At 34.1% G+C, this 23,971-nt stretch overlaps 1 protein-coding gene across 15 annotated transcripts in view; it reads left to right on the forward strand.

Annotated features, from left to right (window-relative positions):
* Positions 1-23,971, forward strand: part of REPS1 (RALBP1 associated Eps domain containing 1) — a 95,691-nt gene that overhangs the window by 38,639 nt on the left and 33,081 nt on the right. For 8 of the 15 annotated variants that reach the window (XM_078155107.1, XM_078155110.1, XM_078155108.1 and 5 more), the window contains 7 exons: positions 4,978-5,131; positions 5,609-5,733; positions 6,262-6,424; positions 6,753-6,816; positions 7,656-7,810; positions 14,035-14,156; positions 19,569-19,649. In XM_078155107.1, coding sequence (XP_078011233.1) covers positions 4,978-5,131; positions 5,609-5,733; positions 6,262-6,424; positions 6,753-6,816; positions 7,656-7,810; positions 14,035-14,156; positions 19,569-19,649 — 864 coding nt within the window. The remainder of the gene's footprint in view (positions 1-4,977; positions 5,132-5,608; positions 5,734-6,261; positions 6,425-6,752; positions 6,817-7,655; positions 7,811-14,034; positions 14,157-19,568; positions 19,650-23,971) is intronic. The other 7 variants (XM_078155114.1, XM_020973756.2, XM_020973757.2 and 4 more) reach the window with 2 other exon arrangements.

The raw sequence follows: 23,971 nt of genomic DNA on the forward strand, positions 1-23,971 counted from the left end.
GTGTTTCCACAGTACTTGAATTGTTTCCTTCTGGCAGCTTGTAATATTTTCTCCTTGACCTGGGAACTCTGGAATTTGGCTACAATATTCCTAGGAGTTTTCCTTTGGGGATTCTTTTCAGGAGGAGATCGTGGATTCTTTCAATTTCTATTTTGCCCTCTGGTTCTACTATATCAGGGCAGTTTTCCTTGATAATTTCTTGAAAGATGATGTCTAGGCTCTTTTTTTGATCATGGCTTTCAGATAGTCCAATAATTTTTAAATTCTCTCTCCTGGATCTATTTTCCAGGTCAGTTGTTTTTCCAATGAGATATTTCACATTGTTTTCTAATTTTTCATTCTTTTGGATTTGTTTTACAGTGTCTTGATTTCTCATAAAGTCACTAGCTTCCAATTGCTCTATTCTAATTTTTAAGGAAGTATTTTCTTCAGTAAGCTTTTGGACTTCCTTTTCCATTTGGCCAATTTTTCTTTTTAGGGCATTTTTCTCCTCATTGGCTTTTTGGACCTCTTTTGCTGTTTGGGTTAGGCTATTTTTTAAGGTGTTATTTTCTTCAGTATTTTTTTGGGTCTCCTTTGGCAAGCTGTTGACTTGTTTTTCATGATTTTCTTGCATCACTCTCATTTCTCTTCCCAGTTTTTCCTCTCCTTCCCTTACTTGCTTCTCAAAATTCCTTTTGAACTCTTCCAAGGCCTGGGACTGATTCATATTTTTCTTGGAGGCTTTGGATGTAGGAGCTTTGACTTTGTTGTCTTCTTCTTGTTGTGTATTTTGATCTTCTTTTTCACCAAAGTAAGATAATATAGTCTGACTCTTTTTGAGCTGCTTGCTCATGATCCTGGCCAATTACTTGAGTTTTAAACTCTTTGTTAAGGTAAGAGTCTGCTTCCAATGTGGAGAATGTACTGTCCCAAGCTTCAGGGATTTGTACAGCTGTTTTTAGAGATACTTGCAGGGACCTGTAAATTTTCAGTTCTCACAAGGTGGTATGATGAGGGGCGAGGTGTTTACTCCTTTCCTGGCCTGTGACCACAAGTATTCCTTTCTGTCCTGTAACTGTGAGGAGGGGCTCTTCTCCACAACCACTCCAAGCTCCACCAAGCCAGCACTCCTCCTCACCCCAGCACCACCGCCCAGAACTGTGACCCAGATCCAAACACGGGCAAAGCAAAAGATTCCTGCCTCAGCACTAGCAAAAAAGATCCCTGCAATCCCTCTCTGATCAGCCACTGGATTCCCCCTCAGTCTGTGGGCGGAAGCTTGGGAAGCACTGCCCACCACTTCCCCCCTCCCCCCAGACCACATTCTTCGGGAATGGAGCTGAAACCCCGCCTTCCTCTCTGAGCACCGACAGAAACAGACTTTTCCCACTGACCTTCTAAGTTGTCTTTGGCATTAGTGGGTTGAGAAGTCTGGAAACCTCCACAGCTGCCAGAGATTCAGTCCTCTGAGGCCTGCTTCAGGTTCACTGAGGTCTGTGCACCCATGCTGTGCTGCGCTGCGCTTCCAGCCCAGCACGATACACCTTTGTGATCAATCATCCAGATTGTCTTGGACTGGAAATTTGTTTCACTCTATCTTTTTGTGGGTTCTGCTGCTTCAGAATTTGTTTAGAGCCATTTTTTATGAGTATTTGGAGGGGTTTTGGGGAGAGCTTAAGCAAGTCACTGCTTTCACTCCGCCATCTTGGCTCTGCCCCCCCCCGTAATATAAATTCAAAAGTATAATACAAATATAAATACTGGGTAAAGAGCATAGCTAAAACTATGACAATAGTCAATGTCTCCAGGAAATTGTGTGTAGAGGCAAAAAGAGCTACCAACTGGAAGAGAATTTGAAATGATGTTATATAGGTACATTTTAATATTCTTTGGGTTTCTTTTTTTTTTGCTATAAAGTTGCTTTATAACTTTTGGGGAGGGTTTATTTTTTATTTTTTGATTGTGGGATTGTTCTTGTTGGGTGGTTTTTGTTTGTTTTTGTGTTGTTTTTTGGTGGTTTTTTTCAATATTTCCACATCATAGTTCATTTAAGTTGAAAAACACCAGTGTAAGTCTTGCAAGCTATCTTTTAGTGAGTCTGACATGCCTACTTGCTGACCATAATCAAAAAGGAACATTTATGTCTTCCCTTTTACATTGTAGCAAAAAAGGATTACAGGATACTGAAAGGATTTTACATTTTGCATAATTTTAAATTTTAAAGCTTTTCAGTAAGACATTGTCCCCTTCTCATTAATCTTCCCCTAGTCCACCACTCATCTCCCAATATGTTACCAGAAAGGGAAGCTACTCGAAAAAATATCTAATATATGTATAACTGAAACCAGTGTTTCATGTTAGGAAAATATGGATTTCTCAGTTATTATAGAGCCATAGCTCTTTCCAAAATAGTCTGAAATTAATTTAACATTTCCTAGGAAAGCAAAGAAATTCACATAAGAGTCTCCTTTCCATAGGCTGTTTCTAGCTTCCTGCCTCAGTTCAAGGTGGTATCAGTACAATACTAAAACATCTAAATGCAAGGTGGAAATGTTAATCATGTGAATGCTTATTCTTTTGACAAAATAATGCACAGTATGATGATTCCAGGAACTTTTCACCTTTCATGTAGATACTTGATCGTAATTTTTTTAAAATCAGTTCCAAAATATATCAGAGGTCAAGCTAGATGAGAACTGAGAAAAGGTAATTGAGTTTAGTAAATAATATTGACAACTTTAACAGTTTTAATGAATTGAAAACTAAATTCCAGGTGGTTAAGAGAATGGATGGCAAAGAAATGGAGCCAGTGGGTTCTATAATAATTAAAATGTTAATTTTTCAAAATAGATCTTTGTTACTATTTTTCATTTTTATATTGGCTAGATTTCTTCTCTTCCCTGGAAAGGGAAAGTTGTCAATTATAACAAATAATTTAAATAAGAAAAAGAGGAAGAGAAAAAAAGTCAGTGAAGATGATCAATAAATTGAAAATAGTTGCTATGATTCCCTGCCTCTGCATAGGAGTGGAGAGAGGCATCTTGTCTCTCTCTCTCTCTCTCTCTCTCTCTCTCTTTCTCTGTCGGTGATGGCTATTCTTTCCAGTTATATTATTATAATACACACACACACAAATACACACACACGCGCACACAGAGTTTTCTTGGCTCTGCTTCCTTCTTGCTTTCATTTTGCTCAGTCCATGTCTTTCCATGCTTTGATTTCTTATAGCCAGTAATACTCCATTACATTCTTATGCCTCACTTTATTTAGCCATGCCCCAGTTGATGGCAATCTACTTTGTTTCTAATTCTTTGCTGCCACAAAAAAATGCTGCCATAAATTTGTCAGTGTACTTGGAATTTTTCTTTGCGTCAGTAATCTCCTTGGAGGGAATGCTTGCTTGTCATTCTCTGCAAACTCTGGATCAAAGGGTATATAGACATTTTAATCACTTTATATGCTTAATTCCACATTGCTTTTAAGAGTGGTACTAACACACAATTCCATCAGTAATGCGCTAGTGTGCCAGTCTTTCTGTGTCCCCCTCTAACAATGACTATTGTCACCTTTTATAATATTTGACAGTTTGAAGGATGCGAAATGAACCTTATGGATGTTTTGATATGAATTTATCTTATTATTTAGTGATTGGAGCATTCTTTCACATGGTTGTTAAGTTTGAAAATTCTTCTTTTGAACACCATGTGCTCATATCTTTTGACCACTTATCTACTGGGGAATGGTTTTCAACCTTATATATTTCTGTTAGTTGTATTTTGGATAATAAAACCATTATAAAATATATTTGATACAGAGATTTTTTTTTCTGCTTCCCTTATTTTGGATGCTTCAGTTTTGTTTGTACAGTAACTTTTCAATTTCACATAGTCAGAATAATCTGTTGTATCTTTTGTGATTGCCTCTATTCTTTGTTTGTTTTAAGAAATTTATCTGCTCATAGCAGTGAAAAGTATATGATCTGCTTCTAATTTTTTATGGTATGATCTTTAATATTCAGATAATATCCATTGTGACTTTATTGCAAAATATACTGTTGGTCTAACCTTAATTTCGATTAAACTTTCCAGTTTCCCCAACAGTTCTTAACAAATAGGAAGTTCTTTCTGACGGAATTTATGTCCTCAGGCTTATCAAGAACTGGATGATTGCATTGCATTATTTCTGATTCTCTTGTCTAATCGCTTCCATTGGTACATTTTTTCTGTTTTTAACCATACCAAGTGGTTTTAATGTTTGCTTCTTTATAATATAGTGTGAAGTCTGGACATGCTATTCTATCTCCAATCCTCCCTTTTTTCATCATTTCTCTTGATATAATGGATCCTTTGTTACTCAGGATGAATTTTCTTATTATGTTGTCTAACCAGTATCCCTTTCGTCTGTAAATTAACTCAAGTATTATTTTTTAAAAATATTTTTATTTTATTGGCATGGCCCAGCCATGAGCAGTGAACATTCCTTCAGGTATTTAAGACAATCTTTATTTAAGTAGCAGTTTGCAACTGAATCTATACAAGTATTAAATGTTTTTTGGTAGATTGATTCCTAAATATTTAAAATTTGTAGTTGTTTTGAATGTGATTTCTTTATTGTTGGCTCTTGAATTTGTTGGTTATTACATAGAAATGCTGTTTTTTTAAACTTATTTTGTAGCATACAACTTTGCTGAATTTCTTATTAAAATGATGCTAAAACTCCTATAAAGTAAAGGCATAAATGGTATTTTTAAAATATCCTAAAATATTTAAAACCAAAAGCAAACATGTATATGAGGATATACTATAAGTTTTATCAGGCTATACAGGGGTATTTTTAAGGATACCCAGTGTTGTCCTTGTTATTTGACATATAGTTCTGGAAATGTTAACTATGACAATAAGACAACAGAAAGAAAAGATAGGTAAAGAAAAGACAAAGCTGAAATGTTAATTTTTATATGATTTGTTACAATTCCTTTTCCTCTCTCCTTAGGAATCCACTTCTCCAGTAGTTTCTCCCCAACAGTCCCCTCCAACTTCTCCACACTCCTGGAGGAAGCACAATCGCCATCCCAGTGGGGGAAATAATGAACGTCCTCTTCCTGGACCTGGGCCTTTTTGGTCACCATTTAGTGAAGCACAAACAGGTACCTTTTGTTAATATTGTGGTTTATGTACTCTTAGGATATAAAGTAATTTAGAGATAATGTTGACTGGTGTTTAAGGGATTGGGTAAAAGGAAGTCAGTCTTCTAAGACAATTTAGAATTGTGGGTTACTAAGTTAAATGCCTATATACATCAGTTGTAATTGCTATGAAAATTTGTAAATGGATGAACCCTTATTGCATTTAATCTTTTACATTGAAATATTTAAAGGCATTCTGTGGTTTTTGTGAGATTCTGAGGAGATAGAGGGGACTAGTATTTGCTTTCCAGGATGTCAGTTCTCATTTATATGTGAAAAGGAAAATGTTGGATGAAAAAACAAACTATTTAGGAGATGGGATGAGTTTTTTAAATTAACAAAACAATTATAAGAAGCTAATTTTTTCATCCAAATTTAAAGGAAGGTCTTGTGATTTGCATATTTTTATTTGTTATAGATTTATTTCTCTTCTTCTAGGTTCTTCAACTGGTGATGCAATGTGGTCTGGTCATTCTCCACCTCCACCTCAAGAAAACTGGGTCAGTTTTGCAGATACTCCACCAACCAGTACTCTTTTAGCCATGCATCCTGCTTCTGTCCAGGTGTGACATTTTATTGGTATTGCATTTTATTTGCTTCATTTCAGTTATTGCTGCAGTCATTTTTTTTCCATTCTTTGCTATTGCAGATTTCATAAGTAGAAGTTCGCAGTTTTGTAGAGAACAGTAATCTGTTCTGTACCCTTTTCTGCAACAGTCTAGTTTTACTGGAATGTTCACTAAAGGTTTTGGCTTCATTTAAAATAAAAATTTTCTAAAATTTAAAGAGAATTTTTAAAAGGTTCCCACATCTAGGAATATCTTTGCTTGGCTTTCTTAGCATATATTTCTCATAACTTTGAGTTGCATACATAATTATCATCATTTCTATCCATTTATTTCATTGTGCAAATAAACTCCTGGTAACCTAATTGTCATAAATATGTGGTTTGCAGATGAGTTTGAAGCTTTTGATGTTAAAAAAAAGTCTACAAAAGTTTATTTTACTTCCAAGGACAAGTAGTCTAGAAATGATGGTCCATATGGTCATATAGATAGATAACATACTGAGGAAAAAATGTTTCATTACAGGACCAGACAACAGTACGAACTGTAGCATCAGCTACAACTGCCAATGAAATTCGTAGGCAATCCAGTAGTTATGATGATCCCTGGAAAATAACAGATGAACAAAGACAGTATTATGTAAATCAGTTTAAAACCATTCAACCCGATCTAAACGGATTTATTCCAGGTGAGTTGCTAAAAAACAGAAATTATTACAGACATGGCAGGCCCTAGTCTCAGTTTCATAATTTCAGGCACTATTTCAGAAGCTTTGCAGTTGTCAAATTTGGACAATATGTAAACAGTTTATAATTCTTAACTTGGTATGGTTTATCTACAAAGGGTTTTTACTCACTGGGGCCAAAAAAACAAAACAAAACAAAACACCAAACCCTCTACATTTTGCTATAAAGAGAACTCTCCCAATAATAAAATGTCTTCTTATACCTCAGATTTTTGTCCTTAGATGTGTAAATTTACAATCAACATTAAACATCACTGTTTTAATATTTCAGGATCTGCAGCTAAAGAGTTTTTTACAAAATCAAAACTACCTATTCTTGAACTTTCTCATATTTGGTAAGTGTGGTGTGTCATAGTTGGGCCATATATTTTGTTTCAGAAGAATTTCCAGCTGGTAGTCTTTCGGAAAACAAAAAAAATCATAGTAGACTGTCTGCCTTAAAAAATCCAATGATGCCCAATATTAAAACTCATCACAGCCATTGATATCTTTCTCTCTAGAATAAAAGCCATAAAAGATAGTGCAAAAGCATCTATTCATATTTTCTAGAAGTCTAGAATCCATAAAGCTGTACCAGTTATTTCATATTGCCAACATGATGCTGTTGAAATGCATGAAATTAAAGCCAGTTTGCTCATGCATGGTTGAGTTGATCACTTTTGTCTCTGAACAAGTTTGTGATAAGCCCCATACTAAGACATGGGCTTAAGCACAATATACTCACCTTCCATCACAGACATAGACTGCTATGTGGTTTGAAACACAATCATTGGATGACTTGTTCAGAACAAATTCTTTTGGGAAAAAGAAAACAACTTAGAAGATGAAAATCAAAGTAGAGTGTATCAGATTAAATGACAAAACATTTTCTTGAAATATTAGTTATATTTTTCCTGAGAAATTTGTTGTAGAACATTATTGTAAAATTGTAATGGTACAACTTTAAATTCCAAATTTTGAAGATAAAAACCAATACATATAAATGAATCAGAGTTTACGTGTATTGAATTTCAAACTATAAACATTGGTTGGAAGAGGATATGTTTATTTTTAGAGCATTAATTGCTGATTATTTTTTGTAATTAAATTTTCTCTAGGAAATTGGTTCCTTATTGAGAAATAAAATGATTGGGAAAGAATTTGATCATCATTTATAGTAAAGTTTATCTTTTAGGGAACTCTCAGACTTTGATAAAGATGGCGCTTTGACACTGGATGAATTTTGTGCTGCTTTTCATCTGGTAGTTGCCAGGAAGAATGGTTATGACTTACCTGAAAAACTACCTGAAAGCTTAATGCCCAAACTGATTGATTTGGAAGATTCAGCAGGTAAGATGGATAACTTAAGAAAACTGCTATTTACCTTTTGATAAACTTTTAAAAACTTTATGGCCAATTCAAGCTTAATGATTTATTTGAAGAAATTTTTTGAAATATAAAGTGTCATGGACAATTTTTCTCTAAGTGGCTAAGAAATCTGGAAATTTAGAGTTTGGTTAAATGATGAGTTTGGTTTTTGTTTCAAAGGTAAGCCAAAAAGGGAGAAGGGTATAGACTAATTATTGCACTGTGAAAACCTTAGTGTGATATATATATCTCCTAACAGTTTTCTTCATAAAGCATAAATGAACTTATAAATATGATTTCCTTAGATTCATATCTTTAGAAATTATAGAATATTAAATTTCTTCTAGACTGATTAAGACCAAATAATGGTGTTTGGTGTCCCCCTAAGAATGAAGTATTCTTCAAAATAAAATTAAAACCCTGAAATAAGCTCTCAGCAAGACAGTACACATATAAGTGAAAGGGTTCTTCCAGAAGCCCAGAAAATAGAATTGATTGGCTTTACTACTGCCTATTTTATGAGTAGAAAAAGGCATGAAATTTGTTTGTTGATAAGAGCAAAATCCTTAGAGTCAATAATACTAAATTTCTTCTAGCTTTACAAATTATTCGTGTGACCTTGGGCAAGTTTTAAACATCTCTCTGTTTCTCCATCTGTTATATGGGTCTGAGACCATTTTTCTAATAGGTCTTGATTTTATGTTCTGAAATCCTTGTGAAACTTACCATTTGATATGTAAGAATAATTAGGGTAGCACCTAAAAAGATCCATGATTTCATTGGTGTGGGTATTTCCTTGACTAACAGCTCATAGCCTTCCTATATCTTAACAGAAGGTTTTCATAAGTTGGTTATGGACAAAAACATTTGTCATTTACTGGCTAGTACATAATAACAAGACTCTCTGAATTTAGGGTGGTTCTTGAATGTCAGACACAGTCTATCCCATATTTTAAACTTTTCCAGCATAGTAGGACCATCTGGGGCTGGTGCTTAGTCTTGGGCATGGTCTTCAAGGACTTAGGATTATCTCCCCATGATAATGAGGCATTGCATTATAACTTTAATGTAGGTATATATAAAATTTCTTTAGTGTGTGTGTGTGTGTGTGTGTGTGAGAGAGAGAGAGAGAGAGAGAGAGAGAGAGAGAGAGAGTGTTTCTTTGTTTACATATTTCATTCACTTCCAAAAAAGTTTTGGTGGTTCTTGCTTTACTGAAGACATGTTAAGGAGTATTGTTTGTTGGTATGACTCATAGAGTATATCGTCTGACTGTAGATTAGCTAGTTATAAGGACCAGTTAATTTAAATCTAAAGGTTTTATATAGTAAATCCTATTTAGTACATCACTTGGTAGTATAAGGTCAGGATGACAAAATTGTATGTAAATTGTAGAGTAGGGATAATAATTTAGGGGATGATAGATATGCTATATAACTTCAGCCCTTTGAATGGTGGGGCAGATTGATAACTGCTCAAAATACTCTTAATCTCTTGAATGTAATTTTGTAAAGATTTCTAGTGTGCTGTCCTTTCTTGGGGGCATCCAAATTCATCAGTCTGTTATTTGGCTTCTAGATTTTGTTTTGTTTTTAAGATAATTCTTACCTGTTCTATTTTAAACTTGATTTGTGTGCTGACTGTTAGGACTTCTTTGACTAATAATTACATTACTTGGCACATTTACCTTTCTTTAAATTTAGACTTGTTAGACTTGTTCAGGAAATGGCAAATTCAGATTTATTGATGGCTTAACTACACTATTGATTAACCAAATTGAAAATTATGAGAGACTCTTAAATTTTTTTCCAAGCATAATAGATTTGTACTTAGATTCCTCATTTAGTGCAATAATATTTTTGTAGCACAGATTCAGGTCTACCTTGTTTCTTCCTCTTATTTCAAAAATATATTTGAAGTTTCTATTCTGGCCTTACAAAGACATTTTTGAGTACTATTAAAAATAGACCACCTTTAGCATAAGAGAATTTACTTTTATCATGCTGTCATAGGTCCATGGAAGTGATTATGATTTTAAATGTTATCCTTTGAATATAGAAATTATATCATACATAACATTATTATAACATTAGAATCCATTATTAAATTCAGTTTGAGAAATATTTTATGTGTAATGCATTGTGCTAGATGGTATAGAAGATGATAAAGATGAGCAAAGTACAATGCCTACCTTCAGGGAGTTTGCAATCTGATTGAGGAAATCAAATATATTCTTTACTAATATATATTTTTTATATATATATATTTACTAATATATATATATTCTTTACTAAAACGTATTTACTAACATATTCATTACAAAGTGCCATGAAGTTAAAAGGAGGGAAAGATAACATCCATTTAAGTGTTATAATCATATAAAAATCATTGCTTAATTCTTTTCATATTTAGTCTGATTTCATGAACCACTCAAACATTCTCTGTGATAGACCGTCATTTGCAAGTTGGCAGTTTTATTTGTACTTACTCTTGCTGCCATCATGCTCTTGATTTTAGTTTGTAGTTTAGCATTTTAGATATTGCTGTTTTCCTGTTAGATACTGTTATTCATTTTGGCAGCTGCCATCAGATGATTTCAGTTTTACCTTTGTAGACCAATAACGTAGGCTTTCTCCAGGCATGGAAAGAGCTTGTATCTGCTTCTATAAGAGTTTGTTGGTCTCAGAATTAAACAGAGAACAAAATAGTAGGATAGTTAAAAATAAAAGAATACAGACCTTCTAAAAGGAACATAAGTAGAAAATGCTACCAGCTTTTTGATATGAATACTACAATTGGACATGGATTTGACTATTTAGTTTCCTAGTAACTAACTTAAAATGGAAACTTAAACATCACTTAATATTCTGATTACTTTGGATAGGAAAAAACAATCACAATACTTGAGTTATTCTCTAAGATTTAAGATCAGAGCTAGTTAGTTTTTTATGTTGAATTTTTTTCCTTCTAAAAGTGGTATTTCAGGTAATTAGAAGATAAAATGAACTTTACCTTGAGGCACTTAGTGTTTATTTTAAACTTGGTAACCTAATAAAAGAAAAGGGCGAATAACTTAAGGACAGCAAACCATACTCTTTGAAAGCATAGTAGTTTTAGTGGATTAAAAAAGTGCAGTCTGTTTCATAGTAAAATTTAAATAAACTATTAAGTATAATGTCGGGAAGCCAGGTTCAAATGGTGTGTTTGTCAGTTAGTGAATAAGATGAACCATCATCATCAGTCAAATAGGGTTAGATAGCTTTAGGATAAGGGCTATATAACTTAGCATAGTCAGGAGAAGAGGGATGAGAGGCAGACTTCTAGAATATTTTAGGATCCTTCCAAATAGAAACTAGTGGCAATACTTGTGTCAGGAGCCTTTTGATCCTGTAATCTTACTTGAGTGAGTGAGTGGTCTCATCATTTAATGCAATCGTTACATCTGAAATATAAGTAAACAGCATGCCAGTGTAGTTATAGTGTGTTATCTCTTCCAGCGCACTCTTTTATACATGGAAAGTGCCTTTTGAGTAAAAACACTCTTGGGGTTGGCTTAAAAAATAATTTAGGATCATACTCTTCTTTTTCAGCCCTGATGCTCTGTGATGATGTCAGGGGCAGAACAGAACCAGCAGGAGGGAGGCAGGGTTGACACAGTGTTCCAGCAGGAGGCTAGGTTGGAACACTGCATCAGGTAAGAGTAAATTTACACCCCTGCCTCCACAAGGATAAAGTCTTAAGGACTAACTTTTATATGTGGATGTGAAGCTGTAATTTGCTGGATCATATATATGAAACAAAGTTGATGAAGGTGTACATTGTTGTCAAACCTGATGCTCTTTCTCCAATGAGTGACTGCCTGCTTGTAGTAGGAATGAGCTTCTTTTCCAAATGTACTTTACTGCTTTTCTCTTACCATTCATAGCTTTATGCAAGAAGTAGGAGACAAACTAAAAAAAATCATCATGTGGCTTTTGTTAGAGGTACATAGCTGATTTCTGCTAGGAGTTATTATTTAGATGGTCTGGGGGGTGTGGGAAAACAAATTGTATTGCATAGCTAGTAGGTATGTACATTTAAGTTAATGTAGAGACTAGGTCCATACTGTGCTACCCCCTACAGCTGTAAGAGTTGAGTTCCAGAGTCTGCTATAATACAGAGTAGCTCTAGATTGCCCAGAGTAACCTAATGTCCCAAAGCTAAAGGATAACAGTAAGCTTGAACCTTGTAGTCTTGATTCTAGATTGAGTGAAAGCCTTGGGCCTGCCTTATAGTAGACAAATTCCTTAACTTATTTCTATAACAGTTCTGATCTTTCTGTGTATACTTGAATCTAGGTGGAGCTGAAATAGTCTCTATAGCTAGATGTATATGATATATTTTTGCTTTAAATTGGCACCTTCAAAATATACCACCTTTTTAAGTATCATTCTGATTCTATTCATTTCCCTTCCCTGAAATGTCAACCTGATTTTAGTCTCCTTAAGACCTTTTTCAATTGTCACTTCCTACTTAGAGAGTCATTTTGTAATCTGTCAGGGTGTGGGTACTGCTGCTCACTTCCCCTGCCTCCTTCTCCCTTTGTACTTTTATTCATTGCAAACCCCCCCCAAAAGAAAAACATCAAAATAGACCTGAATTTCTTTCCGTTCCAACTCCAGAATATCCCAAAAGTAAATTAATGCTGTTATTTTATCACAGTATGTTAGTTTTGCAAAGTATCATAGAAGTGTTATAGGTCAAGGTATCTTATAGAACAGTGCCTAAGGCCTGCCTCTGTTTTGTTGTTTCTTTCCTTACCCTGACATTTGCAGTACTAAGTCAGGTCCTTTATTGAGAACTAAAAGGACTGAAAAGGAAAAAATATGGTCCTAATATTTGAGAGATAAAAAGAAAAACAGTGATGGATTGAAAATAGAACTTGCAGTCGTATGACTGCAAAAATTGGGGTGGTGAGGTGGAGCCTTGTGATACTTTGAATCACTATATCTGTGTATATCATACCAAGAAGGACTGTGTGCTCTCATCACATGTTTAAAACACAACTAATAGGAAGAGCCAGTAAGTAAAGGAATTTTTAAAAAGGCATCAAAAATAACTATTACTTGAAGAATCTACTTTCATGTACTTTGAAAAGTCAAAAAAAGTGTCCAATGCTGCTTTTGTCTTATACAGCAGACTTTAACCATTTATAACACAGTATAAAATTTTGACAAATATTCTTTTTTTTGATGGAGAAACTGAGGTACTACAGTTTACATGACTTGCCCAAGATCACATGGCAGTATAGTGACAGATCTGGGAATAAAGCCTAAATTTCCAGATTCATGACCCAAGTCCTAACCACTATTCATGCACGTTTTATTAATTTAGCAATTATATTTTCATTTTAACTGTTGATTGCATTCAAGGATATATAAAACATAGGAATAGCAAATTATTTATGTTGGTTAAAGGGAATTATAAACAATGTTTGTTTATTTATTTATTTATTATTTATAAGTGAAGTTTAACCTAAGCATAAAAAAATTTCTCATGGGACTACCCTCCATTATTGGATTGTGATGAAAATTACTGATTATTTTAAACTAAGCATTATTCATAGCAGTGAGGGAATTTATTATGGTTAAAGAAGGCTGATACCTCATAAAACACTTGAGAAAACAATATAAAATACCTGCGTGGATCTGTGCCTTACCAGCTTAGTTGATTAAGAACCATGTAATAAGTTGAATTCCCATTCATATTAGTTAACTTTATTCCATTTCATGGCTACAGACTTTAACCCTTTACATCATTGGTTGTCTTGCACAGCTACACTATTGGTAACAACAGTGAGAGAAAGAGAATGTGGATGAGTCAATGGAAATTCATCACCATTTCTAGGAAAAATAACTTGAGGCATGTACCTTACTGATAGTGGATAAATAGCATTACATTATTATTAATATACTGTTGTTTTCTTGGAAAATGGTCATTTTGCTATTAATTCAGGAGTTTTCTCCTTGTAGTTCCTTAAATACCAAGTAGCGATATTATCTAGCAGTTCAAAAAAATTTTAAATGTCTATCCAAGGAAGATGAGATGAGGAATACAAACCATATAACATGATCGTTATATAAAGGCGTTTGTGGGCATTTTTAAAAAATCAACATTTCCAAATGTGGTATCTGATTTGTAGTTTTTTTTGTTTCTTTAAATTTCAGATGTCGGAGATCAGTCAGGTGAGGTAGGTTACTCAGGGTCTCCTGCAGAAGCACCTCCAAGCAAGTCGCCATCAATGCCATCATTAAACCAGACCTGGCCAGAACTGAATCAGAGCAGTGAGGTTAGCAAAGCTTCCCTTTTCTTTGATGTAGGAATATTTCTTTATTAATTCATTTGTAGAAGACTTATAAAATTAAGCAAAAATTTAAATGGAAAAAATGAGTACTTCAAATGTTGAGTTGTTAGGTACTTGTCTTCATTCTTAGAAGTGTTAAGCAAGTTATTTTTGACACTATCATAGAATCTTAAAATCAAAAGGAAATTTAGAGGTCATGCCAGTATCCTACTCAGTGAAGGCATCATTTCTATAATTCAATTTAATATATATTTTAAGAAACCATTCTCCAATATGTAGTATTGAACAAATCATTGGTGTATGTGTAAAATTTTAGAAAGTTTTCTTTTTGAAGCAGTGAGATTTTGATTCTTACTGAATCCTCTTATACTCCAGGTTAGGGGGTAGGGGTGAGTAGGAGAATAACAGAAGGTAGGGTAGTCCCAAGCTGTGATTTCCTGAGTGAAAATTTCCTCCAATGCAGACTGGAAATGTATATACAATTTATGGTCTTAAATAGTTGCCTAGGACACTGATAGGATAATTGACTTGCCTTTCATACAGTTGTATGTGTCAGAGACAGTACTTTAACCCAGGTCTTCTTGACTCCAAGGCTATAGCCTTCTTCACTATGCTTCTCGGTACTTTAAATTAATATAATAACTGTCATTATCTGTAACACTTTAAAGTTTGTAAAAATGCTTTTCATATGTGATCTCACTTGAGCCTCATTGCATCCCTGTGACGTAGGTACTCTAGATATTGTTATCTCCATTTTACAGATGAGGATGTTGAAACTCAAATGTGTTAGCTAGCTTGTCTGTGGTCATATGTTTGTGTCCAAGGTAGAATTTGAGCCAAGTTTTCCAAAGTCTCAAGACTACCACATGTGTCCCTTATGCCACACTACCTCTTGTATATAATTTTCCCCTTTGGATCATAACCAGTACCGGAAAAGTCATATAGCTTTCCAGATCCGATCTTCATTTTCAGTAATAAACATCCAGAGATTTTTCTTAATCACTTTTGTCTGTGTTTATATCTGAGTTTGTATTCTAGTGTACACAAGTACATATTGGATCTGGTTTTTAATTATGAGCTAGAGATACACAAATGAGATGACTTAAAATTTTTTTTAGGTAATAAAAGCTGTCAGATATAAAACTAATTTAAGGTTTTTGTAGTGTCATTCCAGTCTTTTAAAGCATATATTAGAATAATATGCTTATGGTTAAATACAGCACAAGATTTTAGTATTGTTTAAAATTTATAAATTTTAAGTTTAATAGGTTTAAAATTTAGTTGAAAACATTCCCCAAGTTTCTGTTATTTCAGAAATTCACATTAGAGTCTTTTAAAACTCACCCATATGAAGCACATGTTTAAGAAAGAGAAGGACTGTTTTTCTTTCTTTTGCTATCAGCAGTGGTAGTTAACCATTAGAAAAATTAGCAAGTTTTTTTCCCTAGGAATTGGAGAAACTACAGAATATATACATAAGTAACAAAAGCTATATATGTTAAGAGCTCTGTTAAGAGTCCAAAGCAATTTCTATTATAAATGTGCCATTTTCTAATAATTTAACCTGTTATAACTTTTCCTCAATAACTTAACTTTTTAATGTTATTTCAGTGTTCTTTTTATTTTGAACCACATTTAAAATTGATTCTTAGACAAACAAATGTAGCTTAGTGTTGTAGTGTAGAATGTAGTTTTTATATTAATTCTCATTTGAAAGGCATAGTTAATTGATTCCCTTTTCTATGAGAATCATGGCATAAAGCACAAATGCTTACTTCAGATATATTTCAGGTATTTTTGGCCATGTGGAAAGAAAAAAATAGCGTCTCAAATTTCCACAGTTTTTTTTGTAATAAATAATGGCTGCTGTAATGACCTACATATCATGATAACTGAATGAAGAATGATAGTGTCACACCATTAATTTTCATGGCATTAAATTCATAAATGTGAAATATGGATGGAAAGCCATAAGTGATTGCCTAAAGAGAACATGAAGATTAAATTTTGAAGGAACTTAAAGGTTTACTAGGGATTTTTAAAAAGTGAGGGGAAAAAAGTGTTAAAGCTATGGTTTTTGCAGCTTTTGTTTAATGGGGAAAAAATCAGTATTTTTCATATTGATTTTTTTTTTTTTAGTCATAAGGCAGTGGGGTTAAGTGACTTGCCCATGGTCACACAGCTAGGAAGTATTATGTGTCTGAGGCCGGATTTGAACTTAGGTTCTCCTGAATCCAGAGCCGGTGCTCTATCCACTGCGGCACCTCACTGCCCCTCATATTGAATTCTTTAAAAGGAATATGTGACAGTTAAGATTTATAAAAATAGTTTACTCAAAACAGATCTGGGGGCTAGGTAGCACAAATATTATCATTCCTCTTTACAGAGGAAGAAAATAAAGCCCTGAGAGATTGACTCATCCATGATCATACTAATGAACATCTGAATCTAGATTTCCTGACTCCAAACCTAATGATCTTCCTGCTGTGCCATATTTACGTTGCTTCATTATTAAGACCAGCTGCTGGTGGCAATATGAAAAGAGCACTGACTGGAGTCAGTTCCATCTCTTATGTTTTTACCTTTTTAACCATGAGCAGGTCACTTAAATTAGCCTCAATTTTCTTATCTGTGAAAGGAAGGGAGTTGGACTAGATGACCTATGAGATCTTGTAGTTCTAAAGAAAGCTGTGGTCCTTAATGTCCCTTAATAAGACTAAATACTTTATTCATTAAAAGCCTATTATTGGGGGGCAGCTAGGTGGTACAGTGGATAGAGCACCGGCCCTGAAGTCAGGAGGACCTGAGTTCAAATCCAGCCTCAGACCAAACACTTGGCACTAGCTGTGTGACCCTGGGCAAGTCACTTAATCCCAATTGCCTTAATAAAAAAAAAAAGATTCTATGAGCCAAGTTCCTGAATTTATTTGTGTATTAAAAAAAACAAAAAACCCCCTATTATTGGATCTTTCATCTTTATACCTACTTGTCCTTCTTTTTAATAATAGCAATTCATAGTCACATAATGCTTTAGAGTTACAGAAATTTTTTTATATATATCTTTTTGCCTTATCCTCACAAATAACCTATACAATTAGGAGTTATTCATTATTATCCTAATTTTAGATGTGAAAACTGAGACGGCGGCATTTAAGTAATTTAGCCAAAGTCATAAAAAACAGTGAAGCCAGGACTCAAACCTACATCTTCAAGGCTAGAATTTGTTGTACTCCCTCATGTGGTCAAGTTACATTCCTGTTGGGTGACTTAAGAAACAGTTATGCTATGTAAGGATCTTTAATATTAAGGCATTTGGGATTAAGTGACTTGCCCAGGGTCACACAGCTAGTAAGCGTCAAGTATCTGGTCTGATACCACATTTGAACTCATGTCCTCCTGACTCCAGAACGGGTGCTCTATCCATTGTGCAACCTACCTGCCCCAAGGACTTTTATTGATCAACCATAGTGTATAAAGATCGAAATTTTTTACATAAAAACATATAGTGATTCGAAGAAAAAGTAAGCCATAGTCTGACTTTGGAGTTTAATCAGTCAACAAACTTTTGTTAAGTACCTGCTGTGTAACCAAGCACTGTGCTAAGTGCTGGTGATACAAAGACAAAAATGAAAAGTCCCTGCTCTCAAGTAGCTTACAGTCTAAAACTTAAGCTATTCATTTGACCTTTGGATAAAAATCTCCTAAATTAAATGTAGTTTAATGTTCATTTCATCTGTTTCCATACAGTAAGTATCTGTGACTAAATTTATTATCCCTAACAGTTATCAGTAATAGTAAAAAGAAAAAGTACAATGATTTCCTGATAAAAATTCTACTTCTATATGAGATAAAAGTGGTTCTTTAGCAAAGGGGAATCCTACCTTGTCCTTTTCTTTCCCCAGGTAATTTCCAACAATTTAACCTAGAGTATAGAACTTTAGATTTGGAATAGACTAGAAATATGTTTATATAACATTTTATTTTTTCATATTATCTCAAATTAAGTACTTATGAAGTTGTAGGGAGATGTTAGAGTGACAAAAATTCCATTCTGAAGTACAGATGGAGATTTGGGATGATGGGGTAGATGTATATGTATGTTGACATTAGTGTGTATATACAGCATTTATGTGGTTTCTCCCTCTCCCCTATTTCAAAGGTTAGTTGTCCTCCTACCCCTTCCCTCCAAAAAAATGTTTTGAGTTTACATAGTTATATGTATTAGAAGTTGCTATAAAAACTAAATTTTATATTGATAGTATTATCATTTTCCCATAGAAAGATTCTTATTTATATTTTCACTAAACTCTTCTCCAAAATAGCTTTTTCATTTCAAAATTTTACCTGCCATACATAATAAAGTTGACCCATCATTCCACTGATTTATGTAGAGGTTTAATTTTTTTCAATGTACCTCTTTTAGAAGAGTAATATTTTTGTATTTAAAGATACCATTTACAATACATACTATGATGCTTGATTTGCTCTCATTGTGGCCGCATTCTAATTTTTCTAGCATGAATGGGGATGCCTGATTGGCAGTTGTCTTGTTATCTGGCATGGCCATGTTCTGTAGTGCTGATCGCAGGGGTTGACTTGCTACAAATTGACAAAAACTCAAATATGTATTCAAGAATTCTTTGCATTATGTCTCAATTATATATAATTAAATATCTATATATTTGTATTAAATATGTGCACATACATAATAGAATCATCTTTCAGAGGTTGCACTGCTAAGTCACACTAGAATAATATTTTCAGCTAAGAACTTAATACTCATAGCTTCATTAGATTCTGCATCAGCAATATTTTGAACAGACTTTTAATCATTTTTCTAGAAACCAGGGGTGGAGAACCTGCAACCTTGAGGCTACATGTGGCCTTCTAGATCCTTAAGTGGCCTTTTATTAAAAGGATTTGTTCTATAAAATTTGGATTCAGTCAAAAGGCGACATTTAAGAATCTAGAAGGCCACATATGGCCTCAAGGCCAAAGGTTCACCACCCTTCTTCTAGATAATTCTCTTAAAGGAATTTTCTTAAACTGCTGAGAATCATTCAAAATAGGTCACCACTTAACATTTTACTTTCCAAATATTTTGTTGTACTTTTCTGACCTTCAAATTTACAAATCTTTCAAACATTTCCATAGAGTTCAAAATAGGGCATATACTTCTAGTCATATTAAAGTGGTATACACATTTAGGATAGGAAAGTAATTGGAACATGGAAGATATTTATGAAAAATAAATAATGTTATGGTATTTTATTCTAAGTAAGGCCTATGACACATAACTTGCAGTGCAACTCCTGAATTACTTTGCTAAATCTTCTCCAGTGATCTTTTACTCCATCTTTCTCATCATGCTGACTTGTCTCTCCTCTGTCTGTTCAGCAGTGGGAGACATTTAGTGAACGCTCTTCAAGCTCACAAACTCTGACCCAATTTGATTCTAACATTGCACCAGCTGATCCTGTAAGTCAATCACTTAGCTTGCTTGTTTGAAATTAATTTTATTAACCCTGAATTTCCATTCATTGTTTTGGTCTTAAAAGTAAAAGGCTGTTATGCATGGTTCAGTGGAGTGCTTAAATGGGAATGGTGGCAGGCTCAGTTGTTTTTTTTTTATTATTATTTTGTGTGCTTACATAATGGGAAAAAATATTTTTGCCATTCTCTGTATTGTCCAGTCATCTTAACATTAGGGGGAAAATATGTTCTTTTAAAATCTGTAAAATGGTTGTCACATCTAAAGAAATGATCTGTGACAACTGACTTAGTTAATTGATTCCAAGTTTTCATTAGCTAATTCATTGTTTTATTGACCATGTACAAATATTACTGTACCTTTATAATTACTATTTTATTTGTATGCTTTACACATTATATAAATGCTTACGCATCTGTAAATATTTATGCAGTGTCATTGTTTAACACTGCAAATGGTGTGGCTTTGGGCTTGTTTGGTCTGGGTTCTTTGCTATGTTGAGTTCTGTTGAGGTTTTTTAATTCAGCATAACATATATGTTGGTCTGTGAGTCTTATTATATAGCTGAAACTGTATTTTGTCTGTGGTTTACTTGTGTTGTCTTAGGAAAGGCAGCAGAGTTTTATCCTAGTTTGACAGATTCAAAACCTAGCTTGAAAGAGGTTAACTCTACGTATCTAAATTGTCCCCAAATTTTTTAAAACTTTAACCCTTTTATCTATTCTTTATCTCTGTTCTCTACTTGATTTTTTTCTTACCTTTGTTGTCATTGAAAGAGAGGGATGTGCTAAAGCACCTTCTTAAAAACAAAAGGGGTAAGTAGAAAGGGAAGAAGAGTTTAGGTAGGAATGGGGAAACTGGGTTAAGGAAGATTTGGATAAAGTGACATAATATAATCATGTCTTGTGTTTTTGACCACTGATAACTAGCATTTCTTCACTACAGAAAGGGTTCTTTCCCATGTATATTTTAGATAAGTAGTGGGAAAAGGCATCTATACCTCATTCCATGAATGCTTGGAATGAATGAAACTTGGAATACAAAAAACTAAGTAAACTAACTTGGTTAAAACTTTTTAAAAATATATTATATAGGATTATGGGTGTGGAGCTAGAAGGGACTTAAGATTTTCATCTAGTCTGAGCCCTTCATTTTACAGATGAGGAAACTGAGTTTCAGAGAAGCCAAGTGACTTGCTTGCCTAAGGTCTTAGAGTAATAAGTGGCCAAGCTGGGATTTGACCTCACATTCTTTGAGTTCAAATTCAGTGCTTTTTCCATTGCACAAATAATTTTTGTGTTTTATTAAAATATTTAGGGTGCTACGTCTCACAGTAACATGGACATCATGTTTGAAGTTTTATAAGTATTTTATCAGCCTCTCCTTGGTTAGTATGGAGGCAGATTAATCATATTAGCTATTCTTTTTCCTTCTTGATGTTAGACTCTTAAACTTTTCATTGTTCATTCACATCTGTGCCAAATAATGGGCAAAGGAAATAAAAAGGAAATTAGATTCAAAGCTTAGCAATTTTCTAATTGTTAGCTGTAGTGGCATTTCCTGGGGAAGATTTAACATTATTTGTGAATTTAAAGTCTGATATTATTCCTGTCTCTTATTGACACAATTTAGTTTTATTGCAAGTACTTAATGAAAATGCATTAGTAGCAGTAGAGTTTTAATTAGCAAAGGAAAAAAATTGCCTTCATGAAATAGAGAGTGAGTTGGATTTTGAAGGTTATCACAATTGTTTTGGGCTTTAGTGAGACTCAGCAAGAATGTTATACAGAATAACCTGTGATTTCAGTGTAATGGAGTAAGTGCTTCAGTTTCTCCTTTGTAGCTTTAGTTTTAGCATTTATTCCTATTCAGCTTAATTACTTGTATAGAAAAGACTTGTGATTCCATCTCTTAATGAATGAGACAAAAAACCCTGCGTTTTTTTCTCCTTATTCTAGGATTGAGGTTTTTTTGGGTTTTTTTCAAGGCAATTGAGGTTAAGTGACTTGCCCAGGGTCGCACAGCTAGTGAGTGTCAGGTGTTTGGTCTGAGGCTAGATTTAAACTTGGGTCCTCCTGACTTCAGGGCTTGTGCTCTATCTACTGTGCCACCTAGCTGCACCTGTTGTTTTTGTTTTTGTTTTTGTTTTTGTTTTTAATATTTTCTTACCTACTCATCCCATCATGGTGGCAGAAAGCTCTGAGGAAATGATAAATGGTTAAACAGTATACAGCCATATAATTTTTTAGACTCATTACTTTAAAAGCTACCTGGCCACTTAACTGAGATGACCTCAGACACAAGAACCACTTCTTGAGGATCCCACCATTGGATAATATTGATTGCCAAAACTTGGGAGATATATTACCTTGTGATTGTATGTGGTTCAGGCATACAATGAGGGAAAACATCACCAGGAAGTTCCCTTACTTTTGATATATTTGATGATTCTATTCAGTTAATTTATCTGTCTTCTATACACAAGAGCTGTTTTAGGCACTTTATTTAGTGAGTTATAAAGATGAAAAGACAACTTTTCCCTTAAGAAATCTGCAATCTTTTGGGAGAACTAAATTTCATCTTTAGGTAAATATAATAACAGTAATAGCAAGAATGCATAAAACTGTGAGACTTTAAAAGATTGAAAGATCACCTCTCCCTGATTGAGTGGGAGAATATAGAGAAGTTAGCATTTTGGCTGAGCCTTGAATGTGAAGTAGCCTCAATAGGTAGAAATAGAGGGGATGACATTTTAGTGATGGGGAAAAACCTGAACAGTGTCATAGATCTGGGAAAGTGTGGGCTAGGGTTCAGGAATGGCTGTGTAGAACAAGTGAAAGTAATATGAGATAAGCCTGGAGAAGGGTAGGTTAGAAGCAAATTGAAAAGGTCATTAAATGTCAGGCTAAGAAGTTTGTAGGCAGATAAGTCTTGCATTGGCTTATAGTCTAAAGCATCTGAGAATTAGTGGGCATGATTGCTGATCCACTGTCTGTCTTTAAAAGGTTATGAAGAAGGGAGAATATTGTCTCAGTTTTCAAAAAAGTGAAGAGAATGAATAATCCAAAAAATAGGCCAATGAGCTAAATTTCACTCAAGTGTATTATTAAAAAGAGGGTTTACTTACATCTAGAAAAGAAAGAATTGCTGTGGCTTCATCAAAAATGAATCAAACAAATTGAAATTAATAGAACTAGGAAAATAATATATGCGGTGACCATCAGAATATAAAGGAAAGCAGCATTGAGAGATTTCATATCTCTTACCAATACAGTAATCTCTTGTGCTTTTAAACAACTTTTAGTGAAAAATGGCTTCTTTCTCTTGGCAGAGGGGCAGTAGGCTATTGGTGTAGAATGAGGCATACATTGTTAGATGTGGCCAATGTGTTGATTTGTTTTGGTTTGATTTATTTACTTTGTTGTAAGGGAGAGTTCTGTGGGTTAAGGCAAGCCACAAAAAAATGACATTTTTAACAAGAGGATTAATAAATCATGCTAGGTAGCACATTTCTTTTTCTTTTTTCTTTTTTTGAACAGGATTTGTAGATTTTGACTAGATTTGTAGATTAGGAGAATATTGAATATAGTTTACCTAGATGTTGACAAAGCATCTGACAGTCACATGCTATTCTTGCAGACAAGATAAATGTGAGCTAGATGTAAATATATTTAGGTGTGTTTGAAGCTGGTTAAGTTACCAGACCCAGGGAAAAAGATATTTGTTAATGGTCCATTGTCAACTTAGTGGGTATCTGGTGTAGTGCCCCAGGGATCTGTGCTCACATTTGCAGTTGACACAAAGCTAGGTGAGGCCAATAGAAACTCAAAAAGATCTTGAAAGGGTAGAGTAGAACAACAACAAAAAAAATGTTAGCATAATTATAAAATGACAAAATTCAATAGGGACGAGTGTAATTATAAGGAATGTAGAGTCTTGCACTTGGGTTTAAAAAATCATCTTCACAAGTATAGTATGGAATGGGTGTGGCCAGATAGCATTTCATCTGAAAGTGTTCTGGGGTTTTAATTGACTGTAAACTCAGTAGTGTCATGTGACAGCCAGAAAAAGTTAGTTTAGGCTTTGGCTAAGAGGCACAGTGTCCAACATAAGGGAGATAATACTTTCCTAAATCAAGTACTGTACTCTGCCCTGGTCAAAGCATATCTGGAGTATAATGTCCACTTGTGAGTGGCATACTTCAGAAGGATACTATTAAGTTGGAGAGCATACACAAGAAGACAACCAGGATGACAGTAGACTTAATGTTATGCCATTTGGAGATTCATGTGAAGCAATTGGAGATGTT

The sequence above is a fragment of the Phascolarctos cinereus genome, unplaced genomic scaffold (genome assembly GCF_003287225.1).
Source record: "Phascolarctos cinereus isolate Bilbo 61053 unplaced genomic scaffold, phaCin_HiC Scaffold_5;HRSCAF=322, whole genome shotgun sequence".
NCBI classification, from domain to species: Eukaryota; Metazoa; Chordata; class Mammalia; order Diprotodontia; family Phascolarctidae; genus Phascolarctos; species Phascolarctos cinereus.